Genomic DNA, 15,576 nt, shown 5'->3' with positions numbered 1-15,576 from the left:
ACATTGGCTCAGGAGGTAAGAGCAGTCGTCTGGCAGTCAAAGGGGTGCCAGGGCGGGACCCAGGTAGATGGCAGGACCGCAACCCGTAAGATTGTTGTGGCCACAGAAGAGCTCAGAAGAGTTCATCCCTAACAGAAGAGCCACCAGCCTCCAGCTGCGTGCCTCTGAACTAAGGTCTGCTCATAGGGGACGGTGCGTGTGTGAGTGGACACGCTAATCATTAGCAGTGAGCCGCGGGGCTGCCTGGACTCTGTGCCAAGACCTCAGGAATCCCCCCTCCTGCAGCTGCCCCAACTGCCCCTGGGGCTGCTTTCCAACCCCCCCCCCCCCCCCCCAACCCCTCGCGGTTTTCTTTTGGCGGCACGCTACGGCGCAGAAGCCCATCCGTCACGGCTGCTGCCAGCCGTGCTCTCCTCTCCAGACTCTCATTGGCAGAAGCTTATGAATTTGAGATTAGGTTTGTTTCTGACAATTTTGTGCCCCGTTTTTGAATTGCTACGGAGCTTCGAGGGAACCAAAGCTCGTTAAATATCAGAAAAATTTTAGAGGTGGACACATTGAGGAGTGTAATAAAACCGCGGCTATATTAGTTTTTTTCGTTTTTTCAAAGTGAGGTGCATCAACCTGTGGGAGGAGACTCAAACACTTAAGGGTGTGAACATTTCTCAACATTTACGAGCGGTTGCTCTGAAGTAGAGTGCAAGGGTCCCCCCAGATGACGAGTGTGTCCAGACGAACATGCTACTGGAGGGTGTTTCATTTTTGTGGCTTCCTACTCTTTCAAAATACTAAAGGAAAAAAGACTTTATGAAAATCCTTCTGATGTCTAGCGGCTGTTTTCCGGTGATGGTGCAGTTTGACAATGGGGTGTAGACTGTAAAGCAAGTGAGATCACAGCAGACAGAGCTGGAGTACACTGGCCTTGGCAATGTACATCGCTTGTACTCTTGCCAGACCTTAATCTAATCAAATTTTGAGAGCTTATTCAAGACTTGGCAGGGTTTCTCACACAGTCATGCAGTGGACTGAACAGTGGGCTTTTGGAAACTGGAGTCTTATCAACCCCACGAGTGAAGCAGACTGCATCTTGTACCAGTACCACTCTCTGCAATTTATATTGCTTAGATTGAAAAACTATTTACTCTTGACTCTTACAAAATAATCGTACATTGTGGTTTTTGTCAAACTGACACATAAAGCAGAAAAATACATGTTATACTACCAGTTAAACCCCCCTTTTTGCACCAGAACAGCTTGAATTCTTCAGGCCATGGAATCGATAATATGCTGGGAAAATTCCTTAAGGTACAGATGCATACCTATACTCTCAGTCTGCTACAGTAGAAATGTTGGATATTCAGAACCCCATCATTGTGTGAGCAATTAATGATAAAAAAAAAAAAAAAATCCACCTCTCTTGTTCAGCTGAAATGAATGGGAAGGAATTAATCCCCTACCATATTAAATGCACTTTTGTAATGCACTTTGGCTAAAATATAAATTGTATGTTTATTTTGAAACCATGTTTAATTAAACAGGTGACATTGGCATGAATTTGATCATTTCCATGATTGTATGGAGTTGAGGAGGATGTATGAATAGGATGTTTTTGGGAACTCTTAATGTGCCCAGCAGAGCTAAACTAGCAGTCTCTTACGGTGTAATTACTCTGATGGGTACAGATAAGCAAAAGCACTCTCAGGATAGGCTGCCCCTGGATGCTAAGAACTGTTATCTTCTTCCGGAAAAATAAATAAAGTGGAGATTAAATGAATCTACATCTTTTCAGGGCACTTTTTTCCTGTAGGTGGTAAGCAGGTTTGCTTGGCTTTAGACTAGCTGTGTGTTAGGTACAATAGCTTGGCTTCAGTCTGCTTGTGTGTGAGAGACAAAGACATATTTGGGGGGAAAAAAGAGAAAAAAAGAGCCTTTTTCAAGAAGTGTGACAATAAAGCATAATTTTTAGTTTTATATGCTTGTTTTCAACCTCCAAGCTCATTATGAAAATGCTGTGCAATTTACAAATAACCACCCCTTTTACAAGAGCCTAATCAACTGATGAGCCTTTAAGAGCCAGATTGACAGACACAGATTAAGCCTAGTCCAAGACTAAATTCATTATTGAATGGAAATTCTCCATAGAAAACTCGGTTTAGTCCATGACTAAGCTTAATCTGTGTCCGTGATACTGGCCCTAAGTGATAGTTCAGTTATTTATCCCTTTATACATACTTTAAATTTTTTAGAAAATTACAAGGAGGTGCATAATGTAATAAATATCTATAGAAAAATAGCAATTTTTGTATTCATTATTTTGTATATTACAGTTGGTAACTGTGAAAACAGCTTGTGTAGAGCTACAATACTTCCCAGTTCAAATCATAGTGCTAAATTAAAATGGGGTTATGCCAGACTGTGGCATAACTACTCTGCAGTAACCAAAAAAGAAACTGGTAGCTATGGAAACAGAGCTGTTTAGTTTCAGTTTGTATCCAATAAATGGTTATGCCACTGCCTGTCATAACCCGGTGATAATCATTTTCCACCATTTCTATTTTCATATTTTTCACTCCAAAAAAACTAAAAATGTTCAGAGAGGGCCAGAAGAGCCAGGATACATCCCTGTTTTTATATATTTTATAATTTCACAGGATAATAGTGTATGGGTTTGTATGTATATGCTTATACATTTATACTCTGTGTTTATACTCTCGTAGATCAGCCATTAAATAAAGTCGCTTGTGCTTTGCCTATAAGTTGATATGCTGTTGTAGTAATCCATAGTGAAATATGTGTTCCACACAGTTTCTGGTTCTTCCTCTATTCCAGAAAGATTATTCCACACCATGGCCATCACTTGGAAAATCAAAAAAGAGACCAAAAAAACAGGCAGAAAAAGACAGTGCCAAAGTGAATAAAAAGTGACACTGTTGCATTGTTACACTGTGTAAAACATTGTTACACAATGTAACATTGTTCCACTGTGTAGAATATTTACTGTATACTCTAAAAATTGTTTTTCAAAAAAAGAAAAAAGAAGTAAATCCATTGCCACGATGTAATTCCAAACTTGAAATTTGTTCAGTTTTTTTCAATTTCTTGATAAACATAACAGGTTATTATAACTTTTTTTTTTTTTTGCCAAACCATAGGTTTGTAACTTTTGCTTTGTGACAAAATCCTCGGTAACTGGTATCCATCTTGGAACGGCTCCTCCCCACATCAGAAACAAACAAAAGAACGAAAAAAAGCCAGACTTTCATAGAAACCAGAGTTTCCAGCGGGCGTGCTTCTTTGACTCTGTTTTGGACTTGCGTTTTGGGGTGGAGGTGAACGCCTCTTGAGGGTACGGCAGGGAGGGGAAGGGTAGATCGTCCGTAGGGCAGAGTCTCTTCATTAGAGGCTGAAGCTTGTCCTCCTGCTGCTTAAAGTCCAGCTCCACACTGAAACACAGAAACACACACCTGTAAACCCATTCAGCCAAGGTAACACACACACACCTGTAAGCAAAGGTAACACACACACTCACAAACACACACCTGTAAACCAATTCAGCCATGGTAACACACACACACACAAACACACACCTGTAAACCCATTCAGCCAAGGTAACACACACACTCACAAAACACACCTGTAAACCAATTCAGCCATGGTAACACACACACACAAACACACCTGCAAACCCATTCAGCCAAGGTAACACACACACTCACTAACACACACCTGTAAACCCATTCAGCCGAGAGAACACACACACTCACTAACACACACCTGTAAACCAATTCAGACATGGTAACACACACACACCTGTAAACCAATGTTAACCAATGCGTAGTGGTTAAGGTAAATGACTGGGACACGCAAGGTTGGTGGTTCTAATCCCAGTGTAGCCACAATAAGATCTGCACAGCCGTTGGGCTCTTGAGCAACCCTGCATTGCTCCAGGGGAGGATTGTCTCCTGCTTAGTGTAATCAACTGTACGTCGCACTGGATAAGAGCATCTGCCAAATGGCAATAATGTAATGTAATGGAAGATAAAAACAATATAAAAAATGGATATACTGTCCATTCTTTTTAAATGGGAGGTGATTGGGCAGGGTTGGGAACAGAAGAGGAAACATTTTGATTGTAAACACTGCACTACAGCAAGGCAAAAAAAATACTGCAATGTATGCCTTCTCAGTATTTTGTGGGTGTCCTTGGAAGGAGGCAGTGGAGTGTACTGGGCAGCCTCTTATTAAGTAATAATCGGCCTGCAGAAGCATGCAATTAAGCTGTAATCAATCCAATCTGGTTTGGGAAAAGCCAGCATGAGGCTGCACCAGTGGGAACCATATCTCCAGCATAACCCTACAAATGCCTTCTGTTCTCAGGTCACTGCATTTGGGGATGAAAACACTCAAGCCTTTTGCACTTTTATGTTTACTACCCTTTCGAGCTGCCATCTAATCATCCTCTGATTCAATTGGGAAAACATATTATTCTCTCCCTCACCTCAGCTAGTGTGTGGTGAGTGCTCTGGTGCAAAATGGCTGCCATTGCATCACATTGGTGCTACACATTGTTGATGGATGAAGCGAGTTTCTCCCTCATCACTGTAATCCTTGTCTAGAGAAGTGCTATAAAATGCAATGATGTACCTATGTACTTATCCCGCGCTGCTGGAATTTTTTTTAATGCAGTGAATGTGTGGTTTTGAGTAGTTTACATTTCCTTATGCATTTTACATTACACTCATTTAGCAGAAGCTCTTATGCAGAGCGACATATATATGGGGCATAGGAGTACATCAAGTGCTCCAGTATTCATGTTAAATATGGGTTTGAAAGTGCATTTGTGTGTAAGTGATCATGTTATTCAGATTAAGATGCGTGAGTGCTGCAGGCTATTATGATCTGTTATGTATGTGGCCAATATGAAGCTAGGCAACTGGTCTGAATATTGGTTTATCCTGCAGTCCCACTGTGTGTTCCCCAAAAATCTGATCTCGAGAATGTTTGACAAATTCAACACAATTTGACAAATAATATAAATTTCTGAAAAAAGAGCCATGCTGCTTGCTACAATCGGCACTGGCAGCATCTTCCCTCACATCACTACAGTAATGAGGACTGGAAGAGAGCTGCAGCAACCTTTTAGCAACTTGCTTTTTTAAAGCACATAACCGCTTAGAAATACACTTATAGAACCAAATGTGAAACTCTCTTAAGTGTACAATAAACCCGGACCTTATGTTCGGCAGGAATCCCATCTGGAAAAAAGCATGGGAAGTCTACTAAGGGAGCCCATGGCAAAAATAAACTGTTGTGTTGGTCTACAAAAAGACGTTAGTCACTTAAGGCGTTAAGGTCAGGGAACAGGACATGTAGCCAACAAGCGTAGGTGGCCTATTTAACCTGGGGCAGCCTGTAGCCTAGTGGCTAAGGCACATGACTGGGACCTGGAAGGTTGGTGGTTCAAACCCTGGTGTAACCACGATAAGATCCATGCTGCTGTTAGGCTCTTAACCCCGCATTGTCCCCTGCTTAGTCAAATCAACTGCAAGTTGCTTTGTATAAAAGCATCAGCTAAACTTACAAATACAATTATTTATTATTATTATTATTAGCCTACTTAACCTGCGCTACCTCAGCACAGAACCAAACGTACAAATGGATACTCTGCTGCTGCAGATAAGCGTGCCTGCCATGTGCCAGGATCTCCTGTCCGCCTCCATCTTCAGACTCCTCCAGGGCATTTTCTCTTTCTCATCTCCATTCCTCCCTCTCCTGTCCCCTCGGTGCTCTATAGGTGTCAGCTGCGATTCATTTTATCCTGCTATGCCCATCACTGCAGGTGGGACGACTGCGCGGAAGAATAATGAAAAATGCCGTAATTTCTTTATACTGTTCAAAAGCACTAAAACTTGCGGTTCTATCTCTATAATTTATTTTAAGATGCCATTGCTTTAGTGATAACAGTTCCTTATGTGGGTGAGAAAACAAGTGTGGGGGGGACCACACCTTCACATTTTGTAAATTTGACTACACTAATCAAGGTAATGTCAGTGTCCTTTTCATGGCAAGCATCCAGTGAACCAAATGCATCAGTTCTAAAATAATCTGTATGCGCTCAAAAACAGAAAATATTTTCAGCAGAAAAAAAATCTTCCACGGCGTTTGAGCTTCTGTAACTTTGTTTTAGTAATATTTAGAGTAATCAAACCCCACATGATTACCTTTCAGGAGAGACCAGGATTATGCCTGGGTATGTCATTTTCAAGCTTGTGTTAATAAAGGGGGCGATGCTTAAGGGGTTACTTAAAAGCTGAGAGTCTGCACTTTAACCACATGTGAATTGCTTGATTACATATCAAAAAATGTGCAGAATTTTTGATATTACATTATTTAATTATTATTTCTCAAGTGCAATCACGCATTTCTACTCATTAAATAACCGTCTTCTAATGAGCTAAGTCCCCTTCAGAGGCATTTGAGTCGGACCTGGGGGCTCGGTGCCCTGAAATGTACACAAGCGCTCCGTTTCCACCCCGGCCTCATTAATCTCGGACATTGTGAGAAGATAATCATCTCCTCTTTGAAAATATTCAAAAGGGCTTTAATGAAGGATTCATTATTCTCTGTGCTGCCAGCTTATCAGCATCAGTGAGCTGTCTGTGGTGGGGCGCGCTCCTGTGCACTCTGGGGTACGCCGTCAGAGCGCTTATTTGTACCCCTCACCGTGAATTCCCTGACTAAATTGTCAGTCCGCAGCAACTTTCTGACACGATTTGGAACCATGTTCTTTACTAACCTCTCCTTCTCTGAGCGCAGGGAGAAGCCTTACACGAAGAGGCATTTTCCCCTCTTCTGCTTGGCCCACACATCCTACCACATTAATCTGTCGGAGAATATTACACCACACACTCCAAGGTTTCCGTCGCTCCCACAGGAATCCCTGCTGTACCTATGACAACCGGCTGACAAGCTAGCAGAAAACCAGCTATCCTATCTTCCACTCAACAGAAAATATCTCGTGTACACAAATAGGGAAGATGGCTTATTAAGTCACAAGTCACAAGCTCCTACAGCCCTTAGAGACTCTCAAATTCCCATAAATGCAGTTCAGTGCTCATCAGATCTACCCTGATTTTAAATGGCTCCCATGGATTATGCTTGTGTTTTGTACATTTGTGCTTTATTGTGTTAATTAGACAATGTCTCCATTTTAGACTACAGATTCCCCATTGCACTGCATCCTTTGCCTCAGGTCTCATGATTGTATTTCTGACAGTGCAAAGTGATGCTTCAGTTCAAGTGTTGACTCTTATGGAAGGGGGAAAGAAAACTTACAACAAGTACTGACGACCTGTGTTTCATTATCTGGGTGTATAAGGTTATGTCAGCGAACAATGCTATTGAGTTTTTCTCATTTTCATACAAGACAGAATAGGAAAGTCTCAGAATACTGCCACAAGCAACATGTCAAACCCTTTTAAACATATCTCCCAGTTTAATCAGCTCATTAAGCCACAACAGCTAGGAATTAGATGATTAGATTACAGCACTGCCAAATGAACAAAACAAAGAAGTATAAAGAAAAGAAGTGGCATTAACATATATGGAGTCATTTCCCATCCTTGTTCCTGTCATGGAGGTCTTTAATTAGACTGTAACGAATGTTCTGTGTCACATTAGCTTTCCCAGTTTATAGATCACAAGATGGTAATATAATTACACTAATCATTTCATTGTAGCGTATTTTATAATATTTTCATTCATTATTTTTTGTTCTTCCAGCCATCCATGGCAGCGCATGGGGCTTCAGTTCAAGACTATTCGACCCAGGCCAATAAAACTGTCTTCGGTTGTAACACTGTGATTGGGGCAGCCACCATGTCAGGAGATGACATGGCAGACACTGGATAACTGCCTTTAATTTATCTGGAGCTGGTAACACGAAACAGCATTACTGAGTCAGCTGGATGTAAAATCTGAACTGTTTTTACGTCAGTCTGTGTTCGAGATTTAGGAGGGTTCCGGGTTTTACCGATGCAGTTATCTAGTTAATTCCGTAATCCTGCTTTGCTATACAGGCCCCTGGTGCAAGGAGCACAAAACAAAGGAAACAAGAAAATAAATAACAACAAAAGACAGTAGAAAAGAAAGATAAAGGCTCAACGGACCAGTGTATTGGGCCTAGGCTTCAGAGCTAGACCTTTACAAAACCCATTGATTAGGCAATGAGCAGGAGCTACCATGATCTGCCATGATTTTCAATGAGCCACTGATGTTACCATGCCAGTGAGCAGGGTTGGCACTGTCCTGCCTTCCTGGTGTCACAATCTCCAAGAGGTTACCAAGAGATAGGTCCCTGGGATTAGTGCATTTTTGATGTCTGATGGACCAATCAAGTCATTATTTATCCATTTGCTTAAAATAGTAATATGAAATGGCTTTTTGAGTTGAACAAAATATTATACTCTTTTTGATTGCAGTATGCTGAAAGTTGGACATAGATGCCTTAGATGGTGGTAAGAACGAGCTAATTGGGACATATTGTATCTTAGTGGTGTCAAAACAACATATGTCTTGATGACCAGATTGCCAGTGGATCTAGATACTAGGCAGTAGTATTCAGGAATGTTCCATGATGATACTGCATGAGGCTGCTCATGAATCGATTGAGAATCAAGCTGGAAAATTCTAGTCTTCGTGATATCTTAAGAACTCAGTTCTGAAAGTGGCAATCTTCCCTTTATAGAATATAAAAACACGTTGCCATGACACTGTATGTACTTGAAAGGTACAAATGGCTATCCCCTGGAAATTAAGCTTGCATACATGATATGCTTTGACTCCAGTAGCTGTCTTAATGTGGTGATGTAAATGCATACTGACACATGCATGAGCACTGTCTGCTTCCTGCCGTGTTTCCTGCTAGGGAAGCTGTGAAAGCGTGGGGGAATGGGATCTAAAACAGCCCACACTGTGTACCTTTTAGAGCTGATAAAAAAGCAGAACAGAACACAGACTTGCCAAGAATGATGTGCCTTTAGATTCAGAATTCATGTATTTATTCACATTATATACCTTCATTTTCAACATTCAAATGTATCCCACATCAGGCTTCTCTTCAGAAATATGAAATGGGGTAAGGGGTAGGGTACCAGGATGTATGATAGAAATACAACAGACTGCTAGTAAAGGGAAATCTATAACCGTGACAGAACATCAGTACATTTTACATGCAAAGTATGAGCCTGTTAGCCCTACACAGAGCACGTAAGTGACCTGCTCAAAAGTCACTCATTACACCAAGAAACAAGTGACTTAAATGCACAATTGAAATCCAGGAATATGCTGAACAACTGAAAGCATGAGAAGACCAAATGAAGGTCATATACGTATGTTGACTGACTATAGGTTTAAAATTATACAGGGTGAGTAAACCATCTCCTGCTGCAGAGACTGGATGCTGAATGGGTTGAACTAGAGGGCTCTCTCTCTGGGTAGCAATGTATCACAATTGATAGTCACATAATCTGTAGTAATCGGTAGTTAGTTAGTCAGATACTGTATACTACAACAAATCTCTTATATTTTATAAAAATGTATACATGGATTCCGTGAAGTCTCTGCCTACCCGCCATAAATAAACGACACAGCTGCGTATAATAGACAAGTAAAGCCACCACTCAGTAGGCCAATCAGTAGCCTACTAGCCTACACTTGGTACAGCCCTGTTAGCTTTTGAGCTCTGAGGATGGGATTGCACCATGACACTGCGGTTCTGCAGGATCCCTGCATCACTGCTCAGAGCACTCTGTCAGTGAGTGACACGGGGCCGCTCCCCCGCTCCTCACGCACTTCCTCCAAAGCCTGACAGGGCACCGTCAATTCATCACAATCTGAAGCCGACTGTCATTCCTAATGCTTATCTATTCTCTCAGAGAGAAGCCGCGCCGTCTGGGGTCTGCTCCCTGCTGAAAAAACGTCTCCGGCTGGGTTTTGAAACAGCTGGTAGCCGGTAGACCGGCTCCACACTCAACGTAGTTTGACCAGCTGAAGTCATGTTTTGAAACAGCTGGTAGCACAACTGGATTTTACAGCAGGGCTCCGTTTTGTCCCCCATGCGTAACCCCCCGCAAAGTTCTTATGCTAAACCTCCCAAAAAAAATGCTGAACAAAGCTTGAAAACAAAGAACGACTGCTCAAAGGCTCAAGCTCTTCGCACTCTCCCCGGGTCTCCAAACTCCCTGCTACGTTATGAGGGCTGCCTCACCATCAACAGAGAAGCCCGTTCCGCCTTGTACCACAGCACAGCTAACACAGGATTATAATCTGCCCCCAACACACAAATGTTTCTGTTCACCAACCTGTAAATAATGCACGCGCTGTTTCGACATGTGTCACAGTTGTCTGTGTCCTGTCCTGTTCGGTAGGTGAGCCTGAAAAGACAAAAAGAGTGAACAAATGATTAAATACAGATAAATACTGTCACCACAGAAACGGATAAAAAAAGTATGATATTGATTACAGACAGAAAAAGAGTGTGAATGCACTCTTTATTGCTTGTCAACCATCTTGCAAAAAAGAAAATGATATTCGGTTATAAGTTTATTCATTCATGTTATTCATTCATATGATGCAACTTTAGGTTAAACTGTGTTTACTCAATCAATCTACTGTGAAAACCCAACATACTGTAGGACAGGGTAGGTCACTGGTGTTGTTGTTGTTTTTATTATTATTATTAATAATAATAATAATAATAATAATAATAATAATGCTTCTACTGTAACATTGTTTTATAGGCTAAACTGTTCATATTTTAGCTGTCCCCCATCCATCCTAACTAATCACCCCCCATTTCATGTAGCAAATTATATTTAAATATATAAAATGTATTTCTGAGATGCTTTTCTGCATACCACTGTACCATGTGTGGTTATTTGCATTACTGTCTCCTTCCAGCTCCTCCTCTGATGTCGCTCACTAACAGGGAGTTTATGCCTGCAGAACTGCTGCTCACTGCATCCTTTTTTGTTTTTTTGCACCATTCTTTGCAAAGTCTAGAGACAAGTATGTGTGAAAATCCCAGGAGATCAGCAGTTTCTGCATACTCAAACCACCCTGTCTACCACCAACAATCATTCCATTCCACAATCATTGGGGCATTTTTTCCCCATTCTGATGGTTGATGTGAACATTAATTGAAGCTCCTGACCCATATCTACATGAGTGTATGCATTGCACTGCTGCCACACAATTGGCTGATTAGATAATTGCATTAATAAGGGTAATAAAGTTCCTAATAATGTGCTTGGTGAGTGTAATATATCTGTGGGGTTAAATTCACATGGAGACTCCACCATACAGAAGTGATACACACTCTTTCTCATGTATTTTTCTTTTGTCCGTGCTATTAACTCTGCTCGGTAAAGGTCAAGACTCCATGTTACATGATCCTTCCCCACGACTGACAAGAAGAATGTGTACAAAGCTATTTCCCCATTAGTTTCTCAGACCACTGACACCAGCGTCTACTGGCTCTGATATCAATAGTGTTATTATCCTCTTGGTTTGGGGGGGTGAAAATGAGTGCAGAGGATGCCAAAGTGTCTTGGCAGAACATGTAATTACTGACTGTCACCCAGAACCTGACAGATGGGAGCGGGAGTGAGTTGAACCCTAATTTAATGCGGTCGCATGGGCGACCTCACGACTGTGTGTCTCAGTGTTGGGGATCAATAACCTGAATGGGGTGACTGGATTATCGGTACCCTCTCACCTCTGCAAAATTTGACCGTATGTGATTGACAACATGTCTGGACAGGATCTAATTTTGTGACTCCACGTCTTTTCAGAAATGGCAAAAATCGCAACGCACAAATTTAATTGCAGTATAATAGCATCCATTAAGGCTTTCAGCAAATGCAAACATTACACATAAAATATAGTTTTTGTGATTCATTCCCTTAGTTTTTAAACCAAGAGGTTCAATTAATACTTCATAGGTCAATATAAATATGCATGAAAAATAAAACTTTGGCTGAGAACTTGGCTTAAAGTTAACTGTCCCCATTCCTTATATAAGTGGTATTTTATTTTTGAGTGAGTTCTAAAATGGCACTTCCATACAAATAAACTCTTTGGAAGGGTTGAACAAAGACAGCCCTTACTGAGCACGATAAACAAAACCAATCAGGTTCATTCTCATTTTACCAGGTCAGCTGATAATGGCCAGATGATGTTACCACACCCAAAATCAAGTGCTTTAAAGAGAACAGTTATTTATCGTGCCATCAGTCATTGGAATAATTGCCCACTGAATATACGTGAACTGAAGAGTAAAGTATCTTTCAAGTACCATCTGAGAATGCACTTTTTAAATTTGTGAGTAGGGAATGGACATATTCATTGTATCAATGTAATAATGAATGGAATGCTGTAATAATTTATTCTGAATCTTTTCTGATGATGTGTATAATGATGTCAATGTGTACAATGTTTTTAGTTTATCATTGTTAAGTGATTTTAATTTGTTTTTAATTTCTTTTTTATGTGGACCCCAGGAAGACTAGCTCGTCCCATTTTGGTGACAGCTAATGGGGATCCTTTTAACAATAAACAATAAACATCTGGAGATTGCTAAATCTCATTGGAATTATGACTTGAGAAATGTTTTGGCCATATACACCATCAATATGTTTGGCAATAATATACTAATGCATACAAGGAGAAGTACCTCATACATCGTATATGGACTGTCATATATGGAGGTGGGTCATTGATGTTTTGGAGATGTTTTGCTGCCAGTGGCCAGGGGCACTATTTAATGATATTTAACTATCTATTTAATATATCAAAGCCACAATACATTTGACAAAGATTGATTTGATATTTTGCCAGACAATCTGGTTTTCTTTGCTAGGAAGCTAAGACTGGGTCCACACAGAAATGGTTAACAGAAAACAACATCCATGTTCTGAAATGGCCATCTCTTTAATCCCATCAAAAACATGTGATCTGAACTGAAGCGCAAACCAAAGGATTTCAATGATTCTGAAAGTTTCTGCATGGAGGAATAGTAAAAAAAAAAAAGGTGTTCTCTAACCTTATCACGAATTATAGGAAAAGACTCATGGCTGTAATCTTTGCCAGGGGTGTTTGCACAAAGTATTAAACCAGGGCTGCCAATAACTGGGAACCCTGCACACTACTTTACACATGTTGGAAAATAAAGCTTATGCCAATAACTGTATTATTGTTTAGTTTATTTCTGCATATTCATCAAGGATGCCAATAATTCTGGACCTGACTGTGTATCAGGCCACATCCTCGCTCTCCAACTCACCTCTCGATTAGTCCGACTGCTGCCCCAAGGCAGCGGTTCTATCGATAAACGGTGAACAATAGCAAGCAAAGGAAGCCTCTAATTACATCAGCGCATCAGTGAAACATGGCACCACTCTGTAAACGAATGCCTGGGGACCACCTGTAGCCCCTGTTTGGGATCCGTTAAATGGGGGAGAGCGATGAGTCACAATGCCATCCATCATTCATCCCCCTGTCTCCTTATTTTTGGATCGTAATCTCTGTGCTCATTTTGCATTACAATACCCGATTGCAATATGCCTCAGTCATTCACAAACGAGGTTGTTCTCTGCTGACAAGTCAATGACAATGACTCAGACATATCGGCCAATCTGAGTCTTTTTCCGAGACCGTATTTCTGGGGCAGATCTATGAATGGCACTAGACATTGCATGCATATACATTACAGTCAAAGCTGCACAAGGCCTTGGCATGGAAAGTGTTTACACTGATTAATCTGTCCTGTTCTAAAGTTGTGGCAATGTTGTGCTTAGCTTCCCATTTAAGAATAAAATCTAACATAAAAACTGGAGCATACTTTTGGCCACATACTAAACATGCAGTATGAAGGAGACATTACACAGTATGCTAGTACATCACATTTGACTGTTTAAAGAAAACCGGTAGACACAAATCATTTCTGAAAATATTGTTCATAAGTATAACATTTTGAATTTCTTTGTACCTATAATTCAGTCTCACAGGGCCTTCTGTAAACCGAGAAACAGTTTTGTTGGGGATTTTTTGTTTGTTTGTTTGCAGGGATACTAGCACTGAAGCAGGCACGAGCATCAATGCACACGGCATAACAAGTATTCACTCACACTCTAATATACTCCATGTATATAAAAATGTTGAATGTTTTTTTAACTCCTAAAACAAAAAGGCCAAAAATTCTCTTACACAATTGATCCATGATTTGTCAAATGCGACATCATTGCTGTGCCAGTGCAGTACATGTAACTGAACTGACATCAACTCAATCATTGAGTGGGTAACATTTAGACTTGCCCTCCAGTGGGTTTTGCGTCAATCAAACATTTTACACGACAACATTGGCTACGGTAGTGTGATAGAATCATGACATCACAGTATAAAACAAAAAAATCTATTTTAAGATGATGTTACATGACAGTGTAGGAAACAACATTCAGTTCAACATGCACAAACATGCATACGAATCTAAACAAATGCACACATACACACAAACACACCCGTGGAGACAATCACACATGGTGGCTTGAAATTGGCATGAATAACTATGAATCATCATAAAGTGCTCTAATGCAAACCATGAATATGTGTTATCAAGCATCACCTTACACAAACCATGTTCCCACACAATTGTCTTATTATAAATATCTATTTTTATCATTATTTGGAGTCTAATTGTTTGAGCTATCTGGAAATAGTATTTGGAAATGAGACAGTGATAAAGTGTTTAGTTGGGTCAATGACAGATGAAATGACTGTGCCTTACAAGGCTTACTGCTAAGCAGCTTTCCCAAAATTAGTGTTTATCCAGTAAACAACTTGGTTTTCCAACAGCTATACGCCTGTGGATATTTATAAACCAATGAAGAAAATGAACAACTGTGCTCCGTGAGGGATGGCTGGCTTTGTGGGAAGAGCAAATGTTTGTAAACCATGTTGTGAACACCCACCTCGCACCAAATTATCTGAGATTTTGCTGGAAAGCTCAGGACATACATCATCTGCCCACTGAAACTGAAAGTGCTTAAAATGCGTAGTTTGACATCTACGCAGGTAAATATGGAACCCATCTGGTTCCAGTGTTGTCAGTGTTTCACTGATATTCTTCTTCACTAGGAGCTTAAGATTATTTTAATACATATAAGTGTATACCTGGAAAAGAAATGGTCCTCACCTCTGCTAGTGCTTTTAAGCAAGTGATTATCTCTGGACATTATTTAAACTGATTTTATGAAGAAAAAATAAATAAAACAAGGAAGCAAATTGTAAAAAAAACATAATAAGACATAATGGTATTTGTTTTGCTGACAGAAAGCAGTTGGTAACTTGTAAAATGCCCTTGCATAGGTGCTGAGAGATTAGGCTAACAAAACTCTGGGGCTACAACTTCATTGTATGTATAAACCCTTTAAAACTATATTTTACTCATAACATTTACTCTTGACATTGAGACATACAGACCCTGAAAGCAAACACATGAGCATGTAGCCATGAACACAG

At 40.5% G+C, this 15,576-nt stretch overlaps 1 protein-coding gene across 2 annotated transcripts in view; it reads right to left on the bottom strand.

The window, feature by feature from the left end:
* Positions 1–2,041: 2,041 nt before the first annotated feature.
* The window catches only part of LOC133118663 (inhibitory synaptic factor 2A-like), a 33,910-nt gene continuing 20,375 nt past the window's right edge, over positions 2,042–15,576 (bottom strand). For both annotated transcript variants that reach the window (XM_061228815.1, XM_061228814.1), the window contains exons 3-4: positions 10,362–10,433; positions 2,042–3,443 (exon numbers count right to left, since the gene is read on the bottom strand). In XM_061228815.1, the coding sequence (XP_061084799.1) occupies positions 3,260–3,443; positions 10,362–10,433 (256 nt within the window). In that variant the 3' untranslated portion in view covers positions 2,042–3,259. The remainder of the gene's footprint in view (positions 3,444–10,361; positions 10,434–15,576) is intronic.

The sequence above is a fragment of the Conger conger genome, chromosome 18 (assembly GCF_963514075.1).
Source record: "Conger conger chromosome 18, fConCon1.1, whole genome shotgun sequence".
NCBI classification, from domain to species: Eukaryota; Metazoa; Chordata; class Actinopteri; order Anguilliformes; family Congridae; genus Conger; species Conger conger.
This window is presented reverse-complemented; position numbering and strand designations above follow the sequence as displayed.